Source organism: Labrus bergylta, chromosome 18 (assembly GCF_963930695.1).
Source record: "Labrus bergylta chromosome 18, fLabBer1.1, whole genome shotgun sequence".
Classification (NCBI taxonomy): domain Eukaryota; kingdom Metazoa; phylum Chordata; class Actinopteri; order Labriformes; family Labridae; genus Labrus; species Labrus bergylta.
In genome coordinates, this window is record NC_089212.1 from 17,243,771 (window position 1) to 17,268,769 (window position 24,999).

General features: G+C 39.2%; 1 protein-coding gene across 1 annotated transcript in view; it reads right to left on the reverse strand.

Annotated features, from left to right (window-relative positions):
• Positions 1–24,999, reverse strand: part of kcnh5b (potassium voltage-gated channel, subfamily H (eag-related), member 5b) — a 140,540-nt gene that overhangs the window by 25,390 nt on the left and 90,151 nt on the right. Inside the window, exons 10-12 of the mRNA XM_020627666.3 lie at positions 24,130–24,189; positions 20,684–20,876; positions 6,441–6,637 (exon numbers count right to left, since the gene is read on the reverse strand). Of these exons, the coding sequence (XP_020483322.1) occupies positions 6,441–6,637; positions 20,684–20,876; positions 24,130–24,189 (450 nt within the window). The remainder of the gene's footprint in view (positions 1–6,440; positions 6,638–20,683; positions 20,877–24,129; positions 24,190–24,999) is intronic.

The following is a 24,999-nucleotide window of genomic DNA, read 5'->3' on the forward strand; positions in this document are numbered from 1 at the left end:
TTGTACTTACCCCTCCACTTAATCTGCCACAAAGACTAATGTGATGCACGCAAATGTGAGGACCGAATGTGTACTCGCTAACACAGGAGTTCTTCGACTACCCTGTCAACTTAAAACTAGTACAACTTCAACTTGAGTTGAGTTTCCAGCAAACACAAACATCTAGATGCATATGATCACTTCATTTGTTCCACACTTCTTCTCCAGTAGATACAAAGATTTGTTTTGCATCAGTACTGCATTATACGACCTTAAATAGCTACACCATTTAACCCATCATCACACTAGACAAGTTTTCTTGTTGAGTTTTACAAAACAACTTAATCTTAATTGGGTGCAGGCCAAATTATGGTCTTGGCCGTGACCCTTCAGTTCCCAACCCAAGTCCCTACAGAATGGGCTACTGCCATTTACAAATGTTACTCGTGATTATAAGATAATTATCTCATTAATTCATTAAAACAACAGATATTAATTTTCTCATGAGAATGCAACACACTCCCAAAGCCTATGAACAAGAAGATTTATTTCTTAAGGTCTCTGTATTTCATCTACGAGTGTCTCTACACAAGAGCCTGTCATTAAAAACTTCAAATCGTCTCGAGATGGAGCACCTGTAAATAACCTGAAATATTTATTATGTGGGTTTTCTTCTCAGCCCTTCTGGATTCAAATGTGTCCTGTGAAAGGTAAACTGCATACTTGGCTGTGATCAATCAGCAGTATCGAGCCGCTGGCTCCCAGTCTAGACTGAACTGATGTCAGGAACATAAACAACACTGTCTACCTGCAACAAGTTTCAATTACTGTACACTTCAGAGTGTGATATAAAGAACAAACAGACAGGAGAAAGACTGCTAACTGTGACTGCAGCATTCCTAAACAAACCTATACATAGATGGTGTTGATCTGATAAATAACTGAGGACTTTTATTTTGAAATGGAGGAAGAGGAAGCATTCAAAGGCGTAACACTTTCTCATTAATATGTGCCTACATTATAGGTTTATAGATGCTTTGGTCATTTTTCACTTTGTGTTCATATGTTAAGAAAAGCTGAGCTGTTACAAAGAATACAATGCATATACAAATTTCATAACTGCTTTAGATTGTAGTTTTAGACTTTCAGGAGTGTGTGTGTCAGTTTGAAAAATGTTTGCCCTTTTAGGTCCGGATCAGAAATTGCAAGGCACCACACAATGCCCTTTTTGTTGAAGCATGCAGCATAAAAAATGAGCAGTTTTCTGCATCTTATTAATTTTTACATGGCAACTTCCCGATCATCTGTCCTCAAATGACTTCACAAAGTAAAGTTTTGCAGGAATATTCCTTCAGGACTGCTGAGTTTTACTAAAATCTTTGTATCCACAGTTGGCAACGATGTTTTGTTTCATACCCTTTCGTTTCTTATGATTGGAAATTTGTAAGAAGTTGGAAAACTGTCTGGAGCTAAAGACAGTCTATGGCTACAGCCCCAGCTAGTGGCATGAGACAGTGTTACAGGCTTATTGGGTCCAACATGTCAAAATATTCCTTCAAAGTTCCCATATTTTTATTCTTTTCAATCACTTTAAATAAGTCTGAGCTCCCCAAAACATGTCTGTGAAGTTTCTTTTTTTAAATTCCACTCTGATCCTGTATTTAATCATGCCTATAAAACCTGCTCAGAACAGACTGTTTCTGTGTCTGTACCTTTAAATGCAAATGAGCTGTGTCTGACTACACCCCTCTCTCTGGAGTTGCTTGGTCTTTCTTGCTCCATGTCCTATTGTTTACTGTGAGAAGGCAGAGTCAGAAGGCAGACGAAACATTTAGCTGTGCGAGTGTCACCCACCTGGGGGAGGGGTTACTGCCCTTTGTGATGTCATGAAGGGAGAACAGCCTCAGGAACAACAGCCTGTTTGAGCACACATTTTCTGAGAAGTGGAAGAGGCAAAAGACAGAGAGGATGGACTTTTCTCATAAATGGGAGGTTTGTAGACCGACTAGGGACACACATTAGTGTTAGAAAAACATGCTAAACTGTATTTTGCATAATATGTGACATTTCACTGAGTAATTCTGGTTCCGACTAACGAGTGTGATGATGTAAAACCGTTTAGCCCCCAATCACTACTAAATACAGATCATCAATATTGTTGCTGATGTTCTCGTTTACTTTGGTAAATCATACATCACATAGAGGCATCACTATTAAATTAGGTAACACATAATACGATAAAACACCAACATGATGCTCACACACTTTGCACTCCACAACAGCTTAAATTCCACTTGATGGCTTCAGATAAAGTGTTTCAAGTAGAGAGGCGGCCTTATTCTTAATCAGAGTACTTTCTTTAGCAGAAGGATGAATGGTTCGATAGTTCTTGACCAAAAAACAGACCGAAGTGCCATCTACAGACACATTTTATGCACTTAAAGGTAACGTTCAAAATTAAGTAGACTAAAACTTACCCTGGTCTGTCCCTGTCTGTTTCATGAGTGATTTTCCTGACAGTAATAAGTATGACTTCTAAAAATGATGAAGAGGTACTTGAGCCTCTCTTAAAGAGCTGTGAAGATACGCTGAAGGGATGAAAAATCTTGGGAAACGCAGCCTCAGCCCAATAAGCGCTGTCCGTCATGCGGTTTGAAAAGAGACGAGATAAGTAAAGGCTCTCTTTCAAACACAAACGAGCTTTTTGTCAGAGGAGAATAACGAGATAAAAATAAGGGTCGGAGCGGGACAGAGAGATAAAGACTCATGAGGAGAGAGGCGGAGCTCGATCTGAAGAGAGAGAGAAAGGAAAGTGCTGATGGAGGCAGATCGGTCGACAGTTGTTACTGCATGAGTGACAGAGCGAGTTCGTGCTGACACACATTCTGCTCTCCTCACAGTCCCACAGGCACCGTCTGAGCTCTCGCTACAAGTTGTTCGTCTTCATCACGGCGGGGCTCTAAAGCAGCTGTCACACATCCCACGGAAAAAAAAAAGAAGGGCTAACAGATCTCTGACTACATCACTATTCTTACTCAGAGCTCACATGAAGGGTCACAGTCTTGTGTACACAGCAAAAGAAAAAAATAGTCCATCGTAACAATCCGGTCTGTTTTTGAGAACGTGTCTGCCAAGATGTTTTAGTGTTTTAGATGTTTGTGGTGTTACTCTTTCCCAGCTCAGTGTAGTTTGTTTAAAGACTTCTTCATGAGTTACAACACTGTTCTTGGAGCAGGAGGAGTTACGTTCCTCACACAAAGCGAGATCTATAACATATCTAATTGATTTGGAGTTTTACTTTTTAACTCGTTTAAAGCCTCACTTATTTGATTTGTAGGTCAACTGCTGAAAAGAGCCAAAATCACAGGGTCCTCATGAAAATGAACAGCCTTTCCTCTCTTATTAACACAAATTCTTCGCCCAGATTACGTTTTTGACAGATCCTAAAGTTTTCTGTTTAAGCTGATGAGTCTAGACAAGCAACCATGAAATAAAGAATACTAGATCCTGGATGTAAAATGAGGCAGAAGTTGGCAATTATTTTTTAAAGGGTCCCATACTTTTCAATAACTTCATTAAAGGGAGGACCATGCAACTGTACATTAACTGGCGAGTTCCTGAAAATAAATATTTCATGTTGTGCTAACTGTGGAGCTGTGCTTGAGCCAGTACAAATCAGATCAGCAGGATGAGCAAAAATTCAGTAGGTTAGAGTAATATTTAACATTGAGGAACAATTAAGTTTCAATTCCTGGCAGATTCCCAAATAAGGTGAATACTCAACAGATAAAACAATGCAGATGTCTTCCCATGTGTTGCATGAAATGTTTCTCCAGTCAGGTCCTGTTCTGTTTCATTTTTATATAGACGTATCAGTTTGACTTGACTTGACTTTGATTTGTAAACATAATGTAGAGCCTGATCTCTTTTAGAAATCACCCACAACTAGAAGCAACTTTTTTTTTCAAAGTCAAAGAGTTATCAACTGCTTTCGTTCAGGACCCTGAAATATGACTTTTATATGCAACGAACACATGTAGAGAAAGGATCCATTATCTAACCTAATTCAATGCAATTAAATCTGACAGCAGCTTTGAGCCTGAGCACAAGCCTGGAGCTGAAGCTTGACTAAAGCTCGTCCACATACAGCTATAAAACCACAAAAGTGAATCGATATGCTGCCATCAGCATGTCCTTCAGACATGGACACTATCTGCAGCATGCATTTGGATAATTTACTTTGGACAACAGCGATCAATATAGATGTATATGTGTGTTTTATTTCATAAGTATCCATTATAACTCAGGATGGAGCCGGAGTCAAATCAATGTTCCTTCTGAGTGTTGTCTGAATGGCGACACACACCTGATCACGGTTATTCTCTGGATACATTTGGAATATGCACGTAAACACTCACAAACATATTTAGCCAAAGGGCCAGCTGGATGATATACGTGTATATGTGCATTATTAAATAATAATTTATAAACTTAAAAATGCACATAAACAAATACAGGGGAATAAAACTGCTACTCAGAGCCAACAGACTTCCTGCTAGGACGTCAGTAAGAACCGGCTAAAGGGCACAGGAAATAATGAGGCTACCGGCGTGGTATGTATAATTTATTGTGTTTGAGGCACGCTGAGAAAAAAAGACCTATTGAGCTGAGGAAATATCGAGTCAGAAAAACAACTAAAGGACAAGTAAACAACAGCACACTCGTCAGAGCCTACCTCTAAAGGTGATTGTGGTAATGGTTTGTGGGCTCAAGCCTGTATTTTATACTTTCTCATATTGTAGAGGCAGAAAATTACAGAAATCCTCGATAACTCTAACACCTTCCCACCCCTCGCTTATCCAAAGGTAAGGATTTTGTTTTTTGAATAATTGAAAGGACACAGATTCTGTTTATATCCACCATGGGAACTCCTTCCTGTCCAACTGTTAGCCCTGCCACCACGACGGGAAGAGAGACAGAGGTATACAATACTTCAAAGAAATAGAAACAGAATCGACTGTGGGATGATTATATGAATGGAGATCAGTCGTACAAACAGCTGCACTCAGCAGCACTAAGGGAGGGGGCTGAGGGGAAGCAATGCACTGAAGGGGTGGCTATTTTGGGGTCTATAGACTGGTACTGAAGTGCCACATGTAGTGGACATCTAGTTTGTACATCATATATCATATCTTTAAACAAGCTGTTAATTGAAACAAGGCTGACCACTGACTTACCATCCATGACTCATCATAAATGTCATTGAGCGGGATGGCATGGAGTGGAATCAATTTTACTTTGGTCAGCATTCACACCCATTCTCACCCTGGTGGCAGAGACTGCAATTTTGGTTTTACAGAAAATTCAATCCTATAGCCTATTTTCCATGTACCGTCTTATAGAGTTCCAGGGTCCTTCATCTCCAGAGAGGGCTGAGGCTGCCCATTCCATTGACAATATATCCATGAATTCTTTTAACCAATTGTCAATGCTAAAGCAATTAGCTTTACATAATTTCCAATTCATCATAGTAATACGCTTCACTGACAAAAAGGCTAGTGTGATGATTCGTTGTGTGAGCGTTGACTGTATGTTTCTTACTCTAGTGCCAAGAAGGCAGACTGGAGGACAGGGTGGTATTTTTACTTTCAGAATAAAGACTGTCCATCAGTATTAACCAATCCATTCGTACACATTGCCGACAAAGCAGTGGGAGCAAATTTGGGGTTAAATGTCTTCCAGCCACAACGGACATGTGGCTGCAGGAGCTGAGGATCGAACCACCAAGATTCTGGATTTAGGCACCGACTGACTACCACTGAGCCACAGCCGATGTGAATTTAGACACCAAATTACATTGATTAAATATAAGTTAAACAATAAATGCTAATTTTAAGCAGCAGCTTTACAAATTTAGAAAAACAACCTCAGAGACTGCTGACTATGCTGAGTGGCTAACTTGCTAGTTATTAGCTTATATTTCTCCTGCTGTCAAGAGTATGCCTTTAGCTTCATTGTCACAAAATCATTGCTTTTCCCCTTGAAACTTGAGTAAAACACATCTCTGATCCTGTGAAAACAACAAAAGTATCATAAAATACTTGCAATAATGGCAACCAATACGTTTGGCAACTAAGCTACCTAGCTAGCTCTCAGAAGTGGCAAACTGGAGCCAAAGCCAGGCCTTTGTCCGCAAAAACAGGAACAGACTTACTAGCAAATAAAAACATAATTTGCACCAGCACAACGACTGAAATTCAATTTTCATCCATGTTAACCAGTACATTGAATTTTATTTATTCTCAATATCTACTGAAAGTGGAAAGTTAGCAGCTAATTCCAACCCAATCACAATGTATAAAAATGTACGTTCAGCATGTATGTTGTGAACAGAAAGCTGTGTTAAATATTACATTCTTTGTGTAATACTGTAAGCGAGTCCACAGAGGAGGGTACCTTACCCGCTTGCGAAGGTTGCATGTGAGGATGAGGTTGCGTGAGAAGGAGTTGGCGAAGGCCGTGTAAAACTCCAGCACTTTGAGTAAAGCCTCCCTCTTAATGACGTGCAGGTCGCAGTACGTTAGCGCTCTGACGTTAGCAGTCGCATGTGCCAGGGTGGTTTCTTTCCAAAAGACATCACCAAACACGTCGCCTTTACCTGAATACAAAACACACAGGAGAAAGAAGTTTAGAGTTTCATGGAGCAAAGACAAGAGCTTAAATCAGTAATACACCAAGTGTTTGAGGTGTGACACCTTAGGAAACAAAAACATTGTCAATAAAGTCATATTTTCAGGTAAGAAGCTACATGTTACCCTTGTTTTCTGTTGTTAAAAATGCACATGTCTGTGTCTTAAGCATTCTTGTATTATTGAAATGTTTGCATGACAAAATACTCGAGATACATTTGTAAGACTGTAAGACTGTAAATGATCATTCATTTCAAGTCCAACCATAAATGTTACACAGATTGCAAAGAACACTTTGAAAATCTTTAGATGTTGTCCCACCAACCGGGGATGCTTCAGGTGCTGTAAGACATTATAAAAGACTATCTATGTAGAATACTATCAAGTGAATCAATCAAAGTCAATACAGTCAGATATCTTGGATTTGAGGGTTGTTTATGTGCATTGAAGTGCCAGTCTTTGAAACACATTTCTTTTGGAGGTAAATCTTCAATGTTATCCTTATTAAGTCATATTTTTATACAACAACAACATGTTTGTTGTCATCTAATAAGGCAGCTACATGACAACGTTAGAAGATATTTAGACATAAGTGAAGGTGCAGTAGCTTGAATATGTTAACTGAGAGAGGAAATCTGAAAAGAATTTATTTAAGAGGCCGTAATGGCTAGAAAAAGGGTTGACTTCTTCTACCATGAACACATTTTATTTTGTATTTTTTACATTAATACGAGAAAGTTGACAAGAAAACCAATTAAGAATGGCAATGATTAGATTTACAGACATACACTTGCTGTAAAAATGAATAATGTGCATGTCTTCATAGTCAAACACTTCCACTCTTTATCTTTCCTTAGCAACAGTTTTACCTGTCCAGGTCCTTAGCAACAAGAGCAGCTGATTTTACTATCAGACACTGATATCAAGCATAAAGTAAGTAATACTTACTTACTTACTATTTACAGCATAATGGAATTTAAGGGATAAGCATAGCAGAGACCCATAGTTAGATGGGGGGCGGGGGGGCATTTGAGTGGTGTGTAACAATGATAGACTGTATACAATTTGGACTGTATTGTAGCGTCACATGATGCCATTGGGCCCAAAAATACTTTTTCTCATAAGCTTATATTTGGACAGAGACGTCTATGAATCAGTGGATACAACTTCAATATCCTTTTTAAAAATTATTAGGTCCTAAAAGTTGTAAAATTCAATTAAATCCAAATTAAAAAATATTTATGTACAAAAAGGTCAGAACCATGGGACTGCGTTTCCAAGTTCACATACTGTACGGGCGCCCAGTAATGCTGAAGAACTCGATACTTTTACATGTGGATGTCGGTATTTTTTTGCTTCATGCGCCACAGGGCGACTTTCATAGGTATGAACAGGGCTCTGGATGGGTTTCTAATAAGTTTCTATTTTAAGTTTCTAATAGAGATGGTGACTCACGCTCTGCAACAGGTACAGCGGCTATCACTTACAAGATAAACAATAAGCTGCTGCAAGCAGTTATGTTAATAGCCAGTAATGCAAGGGCGACTAGCATTGATGAGCCGCGGTTGCACCCGAGCAGGTGCATCATAATGCTGTCATAATTCATTCATTTGGACTAATTCTTAAAGTAGACAGTAAAAAAACATCTACATACATATATACAGTATATACATATTAAAGAAATACTTCGGTTGCCTTAACCCGTCCATAAAAATCCATTGTCAGGCAAGTCGCTTTCTTCTGGCACGAGGACTGCAGAATGGAATAAACTTTTAAACTCTCACACACACACATGATAATTCATCTTTGACCACTGTCAAACTAAAACACACAAGTCCAAACTAAAGCACAACTTCAGAGAAGGCAGTGGTATAACTGAGAACCCAAAGGCAGGTGGTGCACTGTAAAAATAAAAGCTAACTGCATTAAGAGAAAGAATGTCCAATGACTGATAGGTTCACTGCAGTATTTTTTGGAGAGCTGTCAATCAAAGTGAACACCGTGTTGAAAATGAAAGATAAGGAGAACATGAAAACCTTCTCTTGCAAACTTTCACATCACATTTAACCCTGACATTTAAAAATCTGTCACATTGGTATTGTTTAAACCTGTCAGTCACACAGAATTTGTGTTGGATTTTCAGTTAAATAAAATAGAGATTTTTTATTGTGAATAATATATATATTTTTCTTACACTACAATATTATAAAGTTTGCGGAACTGACCCTTAAAATCACATCTGCTTTCATTTATTGGTTTCAAACCATGTGCAGCCACCTGGACACTTGACTTATCAACTGCCAGCATTAATTAGCCATGCAAATCACCCGTAGCAGATGATTGCATGTTTACACTTGTGAGCGTCTCCTTGGCAACGCAACATTTGTTGTGATACAAACAAGAGGATGAAGAGTCATAATAAGGAGCAGCATCAAATGTGTCATATGCCGTCGGCTGTTCAGTGTTTTGAAGAATAAGGAAAAGGGATATTTAAAGAGATATTAAAATAAAAATGGATTAAAGGGTCCCAAAACGTGAAGTTTGCACACTCAAATGCACAAATTAGAGCAAATAGGAGGAAAAAGATTCAAATACAAAACTTTTTCAAATGGCGTATGGAATATACAGCTAGTCATTCATATATTTAATTTCCCTAAAGACATCCAGCTCCACTCTGGCTATATTACACACACACACACAAAAAAAAAACTGTGCTAATCAGGATTCAAATCTGTGTCAAACCTGCCACAACCACCAGCGCAGCGTTTTTCTGACAGCTGACCCGTACAAGATGTGACGAAAAGCAGTCCACAAGCTGTCAAAACACCCTGAGAAACAGCCGTATAACGCCTCCAAAATACCATATCAAAATGTGTACAGTGAGAGTGTGTGTGTGTGAGTGAGTGGATCTCATCTCGACAATCCCTCCTCTGCACCCCTCAGGGTTCCTTTCTCACCAGCTCGGGCAGCGGTACACGTCTGGAATGAGCTCCCAAGAGATCTGCAGCTCCTCGCCAATTAGCCGTGGAGATGTGGACGGGGTCACATGGGTGGGGAGTTTGGTGAAGGTGTTAGTGGTTGTGTGCGGCGAGTGTGACTTTTACAGCGGGGTTAAAAACCACAGGGAGGACTGCTAGGATTGAGCGGGTGGAGACGGATACATGGGTGCTGTGACCCCTGTCCTCCGGCTTTGTAATGCTACTGATTACACAGTCGGTTAAAATCTTTCAGCCAGACTGCTCACAGGGACTTCTGTTTGATGTGCACACAGAACATGAGGTACAGAGGGGGCCTTTTAGCCTCACTTGTGTTCTCAAATAACATAAAAGCTACAGTACAGGAGTTAGCACAGGTCTTTCTTTCTGTGGCTGAATATAACTGCAAAAAATCAATTAATCTTTATTATTTGATATATTGTTTTTGAATGTGGATTATAATTGTTTGCTGTGAATTTGGAATCCCAGTGAACTATGTAAAATTCTAGTTCACAACCTGTATATCAAAGGATGCATCAGTGTATCTGTTGAACACGAGCCGATATCCGCCCCGTTGACAGCATCAGCCCAAATTAAGAATCCCTATGAAAAAAATAAACTTTCCACTGGGAGATTAGAGCACAAATATAGACAGCTCACGTCTTGAAATTCTGCTACTTTTTCAGGTATTAAGCACACAGCGCTATTCAAAAAGACCCAAAGGTCCCGTACCTATGGAAGCAGATGTCAAGTTTTGTAACCTAGCAACAGTAAAGGCCAATGAGAAGCGCTCTGAAACTGAGGTGGTGAACGCTGCCAGCACACACACACACAAAAAAAAAAAAGAGCCGTTAGTGAGCACAGACACTCAATCACGGTGCATTTGGAACGGGCCGCCTTGGATTTAGTCGTCTTTGTTTACAAGCTCTGGTTTTCTTGTCCAATCTCATCCCGCGGTGCATCCTTTAAAATCCTAACAATCCAAAGTGAGCTCACTGACCAGACAGCACTTGTACAAAAGGTGTCAAAACAGCTGGTTGGGCAGTTCTTTAATGGTTAGTGAAAATAGGCCTTTTCCACATCCTTTATTGAGAAAATCTTAAACTGCTTTGTCAGAGAAAGAACACTTCCCTTATATCATCCTGACCTCAGGGAACGTATGTTATACTGCTCTGTTCTAAATTTGTATGTTAAGCACTTTGTGCTACATCGTTGTATGAAAAGTGCTATTCAAATTAAGTTTGATTGATGGCTGCCAAAGTTGCCATTTTGAACGTAAACAAACTATACTATCAAATACAGGGATCCTATTTAAGCCAAAGTGATGAGTCATATATGGTTTGAATAAACTCTTACAGACATTTTGGCTCTTCATAAGCACCAATATCCTTCAAACGAGGCGATGCCGCTGAATGCTGCCGCGGCCTGTATCCCCCATCAGCAGAAAAAGAAATTGCCTGTGGGCGGTTGTGCACCCTCGCACTGCTTTATCTCGCATTGCAGCTCGCCAGACGTCGGTCCGGTAAGACGCATTTCGGGCTGCTTCTTTCAGCTGATGCTGCCGTTACTCCTGTCAGACTATTATCTGGGAAAAGTGAGTGGGTGGCGAGAGTAATACCGCTGCTGTGACTCGGATATCCACTGACAGCAGCATTAATGGACCTTATTGAATTAGAAGTACGATAAAAATATAAAGCACTCTGGTAGTGCTTCCAGACCATGAAAAAAAACAAGGTTGTTCCTGCAACATATTTGCCAGTCATAGTTTGTCAGTTTTTCCCACTTTAGAGCTCGCTAAACATGTTCATGGTGGAAAAAAGTTTCACAGAGCTCCTTCTGTTCTCAACAAGAACAACTTTATCTGCCAGAATGTCCCACCAGGAGCCGCATGCTGTTCATCATAACCACTTACACTAATGAGGCCATTAATTAAGATAATTGATGAATTACTTATGCTGCTGCATCTTCACAACACATGGGCTGTGCTAACATGAGCTTTAAGTCATGAATTATTTAGTTTACACCTTTTTTTTTTTTTTTGTAGATGAATATGTAAATGTTTGCAGCATGGTCCTTTAAATTTGTGATAAAACAGCAGCACAAACAAGTGGCCTGCACTCATGGGATTATGAGACACATATAAATATATTGCAGTGTTAAAACAACGGTGAAACAAGTCCATAATTTATGATTTAAAAAAATAGACTGTTTTCTTTCCACTAGCTCTAAGAATACAACCTATCTCTCTGAGAATAATCAGATTGCTGCTTCTGTTGTCAGCCTGTTTTCTTTTCATATCAACACCAGATTTACATCACAGGAGTCAATGATGTCCTATGAGTAATACAAATATTATTTTAAAACTCCAACATGCCTGGTCAAGAAATTGTTCAACCGAAGCCCCAAATGAAATCATGAAACACATTTCTTACAACATGACTCATCAAAAAAATGTCTAAATTGATCATGTGGGTTTTTGTAGTTTTTTTTTCTGGTACATTGTTTTAATAATTAAACCTAGACCAATACTTTGTCACATCACACGCTGTTTCATAAGCTAGCCATGTGTCTCTGTGTGAACCCCCGTCAAATAAAAGGAAAGAAGATATTTTTGTATGAAGTGACACGTGTCAGTCATTTGAAAGGATGATGAAAGCAGAACTGCATTAAGAAATCTTGCAAGAATCTGACTGTTTGAAGTTTCCTTTCATCATGTCTCCTCTAACCTGCTCCCTACATATGTTCTTCTGCTAATGTATTCCACATCAGAGCAGCCCCTGCACACATTCTTATTACTGGGTCTTGTAATGCAGACAGTCTCATATGTGATCCCAGGCTCATCTCCTCCTGTTCACTGCAGACGTATCGCTTGCTGGTCCAGAACATATTGCTGTGTGAATAGAAGACCAGACTGAAAATCCCCTTTCTCATAACCGAGCATGAATAATGGATTTAGAAATTAATCAGCTCATCATTCAGGCAAAACAAAAAAGAAAAATAGAAAGGCTGAGTGATTTTTCTCCAAGATCGAGCAGAATCATCAATAGATAATTCAGGCTAAAGGGTCGAGAGTGTGCAGTCGTCTGTTATCCCGGCTGTCCTTTCACTGCCAAAAGATCAACTAATTATGAAAGTTTGGATAGAAACAGGCCGCCTTGTCTGGATAACCAACATTAAGGGAATAAATTCGGTACAAAAAACAATTTATCCCGGTAAAGAACCAAATGAAAGTAAAGAGGGCCAAAAGTGTTGAGAGTCAGAATGAGGTTTTGACACTTTGTTTGGCTATAATGGACACACTCTTTTAAGTACGTGAAAAACAAAACATTATATTACAAACATCTTTTAAAAGAAGAATGTAAAACCTTTTGATTACAGTAGATGTCCCACTTGAGCACCAGCATTAAACCTGTTTGGCGACACCTCCGCTATTCTGAATCCAACTTTGTTTAAGAGGGCACCTGAAGAGAAAATCATGCATACATCTGTATTTGTCTTTAATTGTTTCGCATATCTGGCTTCTGCACGTCACAATAACGCTTTCTGTAAAGTTCTGAAGCCGCCAGCCTCTGGATCTATTTCATCAAGTCAAACCTTATTCACTGACATCTTCATTATCTCCTCTCTCTTCCACACATCAAAGCAGCCTGTGAGTGAATTTGGTCAGGGACACCGACAGCCTGGTGCACGATGGGAAATGAGCAGGTTATTACTTTATGAGTATTTACTCAGACTGCCACAGTATTGCCTTGTTACTGTGGGGAAAGTATTGTGTTTTTGTGTGTTTACGTGTCTGTTCTTGCTGTGTATTAGATGCTGTGGGCGAGTAATTGTGTGTGTCTGTTTGTGTGCGTTAGGAAACTTTATTGTGCCCCGAGAGAAAACTCATTTTCACAGTCTGTACATAGAGACATTAAGCAGCTTTAGTATATTTACTTTTGCTGCTTGTGAATGTGTGTGTGTGTGTGTGTGTGTGCTTATGTGTCCACCTGATGCCGTATAGGACACTAATGAGAGCAGAGTGTGTTACAGCCACGGGGAGCAGCCTGGGGAAATCAGTGGCTTTAAAACCACAACCAACACACACTCCCTGCATCCTCTTCTTCTCTTTCCTCCATCCCCATCTACTTCTTCTTCTATGCCTCATTTATGTTTTGATTCTCTCTCTAAAGTTCTCTAAACCTTTCCAAACCTCCATCCTTTCAACTGTTCCCCTCTCTGCCTCTGATGCCTATCCTCACATCTTTGCCTCTTTTTGATTGAACAGTTTCACTTTCTTTGTCTTCTTCATGCTTATTTATTCCCTGCAAATCACCTCCTATTGTTCCTTTTCTTCCTCTTTCCTTGCCACCTCTTCCTGTCCTTCTTTTCTTTTCTATTCCCCATCTCTATCTCATCTTCCCAAGACTTCAATCATTCCCTCTTTTCTACTCTTTTCTTACTTAAACCTCTCTTTTGCTAAGCTTTATGGGATACCAAGAAATGAGCAAAGATTATTTGACAGGATGAGCTTCCAAAATGTCCCCACTCTCCATCCTTTTCTCGCCCCCTCCAAACCTTCTTTCCATCCCTTTCTCTGCTTTTAACTGCTCATTCGTTGACTCTGTCTGATTTATTTTATAAATGTATTTTATAGTTTGTGTGTGAATAATCAGAAATTGAAAAGCATGCGTATGTGTCCAATTTCACAATCAAAGTTCCAGGATGTCCATTGATAAGTGAAATTGTGTTTGAAAATAACTTTGATATTCTCTACCACTGATATTGAAATAATGCCTCTTTTATTTGCAGTTGTGTCTTTTAGTTGTTAAGTTGTAGTTTGTTCCCTAACATGAGCTGTGGAGCTTTGATGGACGTTTTGACGCTTGATGGATAAATACTGTTTCCCAAATCAGAACTCATCTTTGTACATTCATTTGAGGACAATTGTGTCCAACTGTGACTTTAATCTTAGCCGTAACATTAGCAAAACACTAACTTGTTGCAAAACGACATTAAACACTTAAGTTATGATAGGTCAAATGGTGTCGAGCTAAAATGCATAAAACAGCAATTTAATATTTGTTGATTTGAATGCTAACACTAGCATGTGAGAAACACACTTTGGATGTTTGCTAATATCAAACGTTAATGCTAATGCTAGCACTGTCGAAACAAAAGTCTAAGAAATATCTGTAAAATCTGAAGTAAAGACACAAATCTGTCTCTGAATGTAACCTTCGACACTTTGAAGATTAATGATGGTTCTCTTTTTTCTAAATTGACTAAATAGAAAAGAAATGTTCCGTTAACAAGTTTTCTCCATCCTGCTACTCTTTCTTTAGATGCCTTCTGAAGTCCCATACAAACAATGAATGCTTTGGTATATGAACCACTGTGACATGATATATGATGTCTTTGTATTGTTCCAATCATGTTCTCCTTTTCTCTCTCTGCTGCTTTATGTTTCTTAGCATGAGCTTTGGAGCTGGCAGAAATTCCCCAGATTCTCAGCAGCAGAGACAAAAAACAAGGTGCAGCTGTCACATGAAAGAGAAAACAACTTTAAAGAGGGAAGTCATATTTAGAGAAATGTCCTTTTCATGCCGTTAACGCACACAGACAAACCCCCTTATCTTGCTTCACCTTACATGCTTTCTCTCTCTCTCTCTCTCTCTCTCCTTCAACCTTTTATTTTCGGTCTCTCGTTCCAAATCTCCTCCTTCCACCACCTTGTTCCTCCCCCTCCATCTATCCTCCACCGTCTCTCCCTCTCTAAGCTTTGCCCTCCATCTAAAATACAAATGCAGCTGTTAGCATCGGTGGAACATTTTCCTGGCCAAGAAGGAGCATAATGTTCATAATGTTTTTATGTGTAAACATTATTACATTATGTGTTTATTTTTACACTGTAATGTGAGTATTTGCGGCGCTTAAATGACTTTTCAGCATGCTAATGGTTGCTAATTAGCGTTATTAAAAAAAACTGTGTTTTCAGGATGTTGAGCTGTTGAACATAAAACTTTTTTAGCTGGTTACAAAACTAAGTGAAATTAATATGAATGCCTCTATTTGACATATAAAAGTAAATCCGACCATCAGTGACAAGATTGATCATCGTAATATAATTAAATCATGCCTATAACCCGTGCTGCGGAGTAGGTGTCAGAGGAGGAAGTTAACAGGATGCCACAGAAATAGCCTGATTTACATTTTCAACAGTAAATATTCACGAGGGATATTGGAATGTTAAAAATAAAGCAGGATGTTTTTTTTTGTCAGAAAATACTACTTCAAAATGCCTAGGATAAGATCAGCTAAAAAGGTAAGATGTTCCACATTCGCCACAGGAGGCGCCAAAATCAACACAAACCGAGAGTTCCTCTCAGGAGCTTTAATGAAACTCGACACTTCCTAACAGGGGATTCTTCTCCCTGCTGAAGTCTTCAAATATGAAATAAGATTTGCTAAAAGTCTCTGTTCCCTCGCTCAAATATGACCAAATATAATTGAGGGATCATTAGAAATCAAGACCCATCTAAGAACCTTCTTCCCTTCGAAGTTATGCCCACTTTTTGAATTGATTTAACGCATTTTAAAAAAGGCATTTGTCTTAATATTGTTGTTTTAAAGGGTGTTCATGATCCAAAATAATTGATAAAGTGAAGCAACAGCAATGTAGAAAATAAACAAAAGAAACTCAACGCAGCCAGATAATGATCCTCCTTATTGCTTTTGAAGAGTGATGACTCAGCTTAAAAAGACACTGCATGCGCCACACTGACACTCATTTTTGAAGCAGCTTGTTAAATCTTTCTGAAAACTTTCAAAACTTGTTATGCCATGAATCCATTTATGTATCAGATCAAAAGTTTATCTTTGAATTTTGGATAACACTGCACCATCAATGGACTGAATTGGTGGACTGAAGTGTGGACTCGTATGTTTACTTTCCTTCAACAGGAAACTGGATAAGCTTCCTTTAATCAGCTGGATCTTTTCATTTTGTTAAACTAATGCTGAGACCTTTAAAGAGCCTAAAAGCTTGATGAAATTAAAATTTGACCTGCACAATTCGGAGAAAAGATATTATGTAGATTGTGCGTGTCCAGAAAATATTCTTTGACCCTGTCTTTCCCTCGCCACAGAACGAGCAGCTCCTGATGACAACCAGCTGATGAATTATCGATTCATGTCCTGGGCATGATGAAGCGCTTTATTAAACATCTAATGTGCTCTTTATGAACCTCTGATGCTGCCTCGTCTGACTCGGCCTCATAATGATTTTAAGGAAATGAAGAGGTGACACAAATGGAGAGGCTGCAGAGACGGGCCGAGACAAGAGGGCTCACTCTGTCATGTTTTTCTCTCAGCAGCCTCGTTACTTCCTCCCCTAACTTCCTATCAACCCAATACTGTCTCATTGAATCTTTATTTTTCCAAATTCAGTTTGTTTATAATTTTATCAAAGCCTTGTTTTCCTCATTTGATCCTTTCCTTTCCCTCACTGTGCATTTGTTATTCTGTTCAGCAAACACTGAAGCAGCGACAGCTTGTCATATCTGCTGCTGTGGATCAGACGGGTCGAAAGTAGGCTAATTGTTGCATACAATCAACTAGTATCACAAATCCAAATCATGTAATCTGTTTCTGCAACAGAATCCACTAGTTCTGATCTAAAATAGTTTTTTTTTCCAAAGATATGAGCCAATCTACAATAACATGTCATGTATTATTTCCTGTGACATCTGTGACCTACATAAAACCTGATGAAGTGATACTGATGCTTCAGTCAGCTGAAGAAGCAAACAACTTTTCTAACTATATGATTTGAGCTATGAAACACAACAGTATCAGAATAAACCAATGCTTTGACAGACATGTTTACCTGCCGAGTTTAAAGGAAGACATACAGTATAATGTTAAAGGGTGCCCAATAGCCTTACAGGTTATGTCGCCTGACCCATGTACAGAGGCTATAGTATAGGCTCCTCTGCCCTTTGCTGCATGTCATTCTCACACTCTCTACTCCCAACGTTTCCCACCTCTCTTCAGCTGTCCTATCAATTAAAGGCAAAAATGGACCAAAAACATTCAAAAAAAAAAGTTGTAATTTGCAAACTTTTATTTTTTGTCTCTCTCTCTCTCTCTCTCTCTAGCCCCTTTCACACATGCAGAGCGCTAAAAAATTCACCAACGCTGTCAAGGTGTTGACACTTTACGCAGCCCACTTTATGCCGCCCACCCAGTTTTCAGTTTTCCTAAATATTCAGCAGAATGCAGGGAATTAAGTGTTGGAGAATCAAAAGTTGCCAAGGTTGCCCACGTACAATCAATTTATAACAGCCCACTCTTATTTTGACAGGCTACAACAAATCACCAAAACCATGAAATTCAAGCTTTTACTGAAATACTTTTTTTCCCTGGGGGAGGAGGCCCGGGACCCCCCTGGCTGGCTACTATCTCCTATTGGCTGGCTACTCCATATGTCTGTGCAAAGCCCTGAAAAAAACCTTTGTACACTAATTATCAGTATAAAACAGCAGGAATACACACTGGAGGAGAAGGGGGAAAATGTAATGGCTAAGGAGCTACATGATTCATGATTCTACATTTGGTGGAGACCAAACCAGAGCTTACAGAGATGTGAATACTGGACTAATGCACTGATATGGGATTACAAATCTCATTTCAGGCCATCCTGTTTTTAGGTTGGACTCAGACGATCAATGAACTGGACAATAAAAATAACCTTGGTTAAAGTTTACTTCAGTTTTCCTTTAATGCTAAAATAGGAAATATTACATAGTGAATTGTTTTGAATTATTAATTTAAATACTTCATACAGCAGTTTAACTGATAGTTACAGTTAAAAAAAAAATCTTTGTTAGTGAGCGCTTGCTCATTTGTATTTAGTCTTTTAAAAAACTAGACCTACATCAAGCAAACATTCAAGCTAGCACATTGATAACCAGTCATTGATTCTCAGTACAAACAAGTTCCATGTACGGCTGCAGACCGGTTGGATCACCTATGCTGTGGATAAGCAGAGTTTTCTTTCATCTGTTTTCTCGGTTTGTGTTTTTTTTTTTTTTACTTTGCATTGTTACTGTATTTGCAGCGTGTTTGACGTTAACGCATTTGTTTCATTTCTTTTTTGCAGCATGTTCTTTTAACTAGAAATCCTGGGGGCAGTTCCTGTAGTCCAGCAAGCAAATACAGGCTAATATCTTCTGAGATGTTTGTGTATGTGCAGTAACTGCACCTTAAAGATATATAACAGAGACACATTCAAAACCAGGATTTGGACTCAGGATGATCTCCTACTTCAGGTTTTGACTGATCCCCTTTCAGGACACAACCATGCATGTTTTTTTCTTTCTTAAAAAAATGTTCCCTCATAAGCTTAGAAGCAGCAGTACCTTACTTGTGCATTTCACAACAAAATGAGACATCGGACTTACTTAAGTGTGTTTGTGAGAGAAGACGCCAAACTTCTACACACAAATGATCTCAACAACACATTACGCTGTGCAGCTTTGCTCTCGCTCTCGGCTGTAATAATCTCTCCTTCTTGTTATTCTCTGTCAGTAAACGCTCATCAGGGGCTGCTGATGGTTATGAGAGCGTGCTCTACAGCGGCTGCTGCGGCCGTTTTCACCATCAGTGCTATCTGTGCTTGTCTCAATAAAAAGGGGTTTCTCTGACATTATCTCTGTTTGCCTCTTATTCTTCCTTTCCGGTTCCCTCGTTCTTCTCCCCTTCATGAATATTGCAGTGAGAGGCTGCAGAGCAATATGTACGGCAGCAGATAAGAGTCTGTTTGAAACACTTGAGAGTCAGGAACAACTTCAGCTGACTGCTGTCTTTTAAATGTAACAACTGCAGTGACTCAGCCTTTTACTGTGCTCATCCACTTGCTCACTTCATAAAATGTTCGACATTTACAGAGAGAAAGTAACAAGTAGCAGGGACTTTTGATATTATCCTCGTCTACGAGTGACTTTATGTCGGTTTAAGGGAAGTGGAAAGAGTTTTCTGACCTGCTGTTGTAGTGAAAGCCCTTCAAAATGGTAAAAGGGCTGAAATGTATCACAATCAAGCAGCAAACTGCAGAGTTAGAAAATGAAGCCAATGCAGTATAGTGCAAAGTACTGCAGCCAGTCAAGTGTCTACTTGAGGCTGCATGCAAAAATCAAGCAATCCCAATTAAATCCCGTTTTAAAATGCCCATTCTTACTAACTAAACGAGTTTCCAGCCTGGTTCATTACATATATTTTTTCTTGTCTTATTTCTTTATAAGGGGTTGAATTTTCTCAAAACTCCTCACACTTGCATTAAACTTCGGAAACTTTTCCTGCCAGTCTTCTAGTACATTTTCTGCGGGAGGTCGTGGTGAGCTGATGTGAGAATGCAGCAGGAAATATTCAACCAAGCGAGTGGGAGGGAGTGATGACCTTTTTATCCTGCGACCAACACACAACCACAGACTGTATGCATGCGTTAACCCTAACCCTAACCCTAACCCTCTCCATGCACACAACAATAACTGCTTCATTGTGTTTTCTTTTCACCAGTGCGTTCTTTTTGACTTTTATGTTGACATTGTGATTCTGCTGGACTACACATACCACTGAAAAAAGGCAACAATTATCAAATGACTGTTTCTTTGTTCACCACTTCTGCATTGTTCTTCTAACGTCATGTCTAACCTCCTGAGCTTGTTTATTTTCTCATAGACAGCTCAAAACTCCATGGATGTCACTTTCAGTTGTTTGAGATCTTGGTTTTGATCTCTTTTATTTGTTTGTGACCTACTTAAATTCGGATTATATTATTCCTGTCTTCTTTTTCAAAATCAGCTGTCAGGACTTTATGAGCTGCCTGAGACACACACACATTTTGTTTGTATAATTCTTTTACTCTTAATATTAATCACTTTTTTGGTTTGTACAGCATCTTTTCTGTTATAGAGTTTTTGCTTTAACCTTTTGTGCTGTTAGTGTTTAAATTCATCACAATCATCTCAACAACATCTACTTTATGACTTGACCACATACCTAAGATGGCGATGACCTCGTCGTCCTGGATGACCTCCAGTGACCCCGACACAACAAAACAGAGGGTGTCCACACTCTCTCCAGCGTGGTAGATCAGGTCTCCTGGAGCACAGTGGGTGGTTTGAAACTCCACGGCCAGCGAGCGCAGGCAGCCGTCACTGGCTAACCGGAACGCAGGGTGCTCGTTGAAAACCTGAGAAAAGGGGGGAGAAGTGTAAATGTATTTACTACCAAGTTTTTTCCAGAGTCAAACTGTTGTAAATATAGATTTCCCACAAAATGACAGACTGTTGACTCTGTTGTTCTCCATTTTAACTGACATCTGTATGATGTGTAATGCCCATGATGAAGGAGAGGGAAACTTTTCTACTTCTATTTGTGGATCTTTGTGTGTGTGTGTGTGTGTGTGTGTGTGTGTGTGTGTATATATATATATATATATATATATATATATATATATAATATTTGGCTGGATTTGGATCATGAGCACCGTTGAGCTGATGCAGCAGGACCGTTTTTTGTTAGAATGTTATGAGGGTACAGTAGACCTTCAGATGGTTAGAAAAAAAAATCAAAACTCTTGTTTTTTTCTCTGTCGTCTGTCAGACGCATACATTGGGGATGCTGTGTAGCTTGGATCTTGAAATGGTCGGAATCACAATTAGAGCTTTCTAGCTTTGTAAAGCAAAAGTGAAAGACACAGAATGGTAGTTGTTTACATGGCGGTGATAATGAACACAAAACACAAATGCGGCGCGCGGGTAAAGGGACATGATATATGAAAAAAAGGTTCTATTGTTTGTAGATTTTCAACACAGACACGTGTGTAATTTAAAGTTTTTTGAGTTATGGGGGGGGGGGAGGCGAGGCTTTGTCTGCCCTGAGGTTGTCAAAATCAGAATGAAATAAACTCATGTTAAAACATTACTGGGAAATGTATACAAAGATATTCTGGTAAGAACAAGTGTGTGGTCATATTCTGAGAGGATTTAAAGTATTAGAATTCATATCAATTTTTGAAAGCAATGTATGCGGTGGTGGTGCTCTAAGTTCAAAAAGGTTGTAAGTCTTTTTTTTTTGTCATCATGGCCTCTTAAGAACTTGGATCTCTTGACATTCTAAAAAGATGAAGTTTTTGTTGCTTTTTGAAAACACTGGTTATTGTTCATTTTTAACTTCAGAAACATTTTTAATGGAATAAACAGATTAACTGATATCAAAGTTAAGGTCTTTGTTAACGAATTAACGGTTACATTTTTGATTAACTGTGCAAACCTCTGATGTTTAACATCTACAAGTTATAAGATTGTCTTAATTAAACTGATTCAAGTCTAAGATCGAGTGTTTTGTCTTTTCTTCAACTCCCTCAAGAGGACACTATCAAGACGTTGAAGAGAGAATACAGGTCATCCTTATTTATATTCTTGACAGCAGACTACATTTCGACACCTTATTGTTTTCCTGTCTGCAGAAGAAGTTCTTTTCTGATATCCATTTATATGTGAAGAATCAGAAACAGCTTCCACACACACACAGAATCCATCACAGAGACAGTGAAGGCTGAGTTCAGTTTGTTCTTTCACTCAGAGTTTATATCATATCAGCGCTTCCTGTCGATCAATGAAGCTGTCAGGATGAAATGATTGACTACATTTGGGAAGCAACCCCCAAAACATGTTCCTCAAAAACTTCACTGTTTAGACTTTTTTTCCGTTCAGGACTTTTGTGTAGTGAGGGAAGAGGTCAGCACTCTGTTCAATGAGCTAAATCGCAGCGACTGAAGGGTTTGAAGTGGGAAAATTCTTAGGCACTGATGACTCTGTGAAACTTTACACACCGTTTAGAGCAAGCCAGGTTTGTGGTGCCAAAAATCAAAAGGAAAAACAATGTTCCTTTGGTTTTTTTTTTTTCTTTGATGGAGCGCTCACTCACTCCAGTTTTTTGAAAACATTTTGCATCTGATGTTTTCAGATTAAAGTGGAGAGACCACAAAAACAGGAAAAAAACAAGGCACCAAAAGACTGTATTATTATTGGGAAAATTTTAACGACTTTAATTGTAACTTATTTTCATATTTCTAGGGTCACATTCAGATAAATAAAATGTGCAATTTATCACTGTTTACTTAGCTTTACCTAACTTTCTCTTCACTAACTTTAGGGCCTTAAGTTCCTAATGAACTCTGCATTTTCATTTTTTTCCTCATCTTTTTGATATCCAAGATTTAGGGCGCTGGTGACCTAGTGGTTGGGTTGCACCCCATGTACGGTAGCTTCACTTGCACAGGTGGTCCGGGTTCAAGTCCATCTTGCAGCCCCTTTCCCCTTTCCTAGTCATTCCCACATTCACTCCTGATTTCCTACTCTATCCATTCTCACATGGGGGGGGGGGGGGGGGGGGAGTAGAGGGGTTTCTTGTTAAATAAAACAAAGTCTTCTGAATTATGTGTGCCAGAAATTCAGCTCAAACCCGATGGCTTCTTTTTTTAAATAAAAAAAAATACAAGCTGAGAGTGATATAACCTGACATTGAGTTGCTTTAAGGACAAATTTTCACTCTCTCTGGTTATGATTTTTAAAAGGGTCTTGTTTAAATGTCCAGGGTTAAGTGTTGTGCGATCTTCCGTTTTAGAAAGAGAGATTTGAGGCACAATAAGAGCTAGCCGATCTGAATGAGGAGACTCATTTTAGTCACTATGAGTATTTGTCATTGGCGCTGGTTGTTTCACAACTGAAGCTGTCCTTTATTCAATGCCAGCTCAGCAATTTGAGCCTGCCAGTAGTGGGACCAATATCAGTGGTGTCAAGTGGTGCCCGGGAGCTTATTAATAAACACATCTTGTCTGAGTTTAGTTATGTAACTAATTAATCAAGACTGGTATTCAGTGTATTCAGTGGAGTGAAATAAAAATCCAGCTCTAGAAAACTTGAAATCTCTTTGTGTGAGGATAGTTCAGAAAGGCTTTCATTGATGATTCAGGTGTTTGGAGAACCTTACTGTAGAAAAAGTCATACGACTGCTTTAAGTCTTTAAAGGTCATTCTCTGTTACACATTTGATTTATTATAAGATTTGGGGTAATTTTAAAGTTTAATCAAAGACTTCACCTTCAATTGAACAGCCGAGTATGACCTGGTACTTTAACCCCCAACATTTTTACAAAAAAACTCAAACTTTTTTCAAGTAACATTATTTTTACCCTGAAGCACCCTGTGATATCATTCAACAAGCGCAGAAAACGAGGGATGTTCATGTTAAGTCCACTTAATGGCTTAATGGGGGCGGCAGTAGCTAAGTCTGCACCAGAGGGTGAAAATTGGTCTGGTAGCTCGAGAGGTGCCAGATCACTTCCCGAGCACTGCCGAGGTGCCATGAGAAAATATTTGGGGATTCATTTTCTATCAATCTATTAACCAATGAATCGATCTATAGTTTGTGGGTACATACCTTCCTGTTGAGGTGGACACAGATGTCGGCCCTCATGTCCTTGGGACAGATGGATAAGACCTGAAAACAAAGACGTAAGAAGGTCACACTGATGTACAAAAACATAAACAAAACTTGGTATCAGCAAGTCCAGCAAGCGGTGGCTGCCAAAAAGGAGGGTTTTAATAAATTCTCTGCTTTCTCCTTAAAGAGAACCTCCCAGTAAAACATATTCAAACATGAGTTTAGATGGAGCTCTGCTGGTAGCAACATCTAACTTTTAGGAAGGTAATGAAGATGTATTTAAGGGTGCGGTCACACTGGCCATCCGTACCGTGTCCAAGCACGCTTCAACCCTAAAGTCCAGTTCGTTTGGCCAGTGTGACCGCTCCGTGCCGTGCTCAGGCACGTCACACTTCATGCATGAGCATAAGCACGCGGGTACACAACGCTGACAGCCTTCATTAAGGAGAAATCCAGAGCTTTATGGTTGTATCTGACTAAAATGTCACAATATAAACCCCAAAGTAGCTGTCATGTCAGTCGCGGACTCGGCCGCAAGTCTATTTTATTTTTTTATTTCATTTAATTTATTTATGGCTGTGTCTTATAAAAATACTCTTGCAAAGCTGATGATACACTTTATAATCCTTTAAATGCCCCAAAATTCTTGCAGAGCAAAAGGAGGTCAAAGACTAGCCACAGTGTAGTCTTGAACCAGACCTGTCAAACTACATTATGGTGCTGAAGGGTGATTCACGTCTTTTAGTAGGTCAAACTTTGCTCACCATGTGAGAATCTTTCAATAAAAAACATTTTAAGGTCACATAAAAGTTGATACACTAGGGACGCCTTCATTATAATCAATACAAATAGAATGTATACATGTAT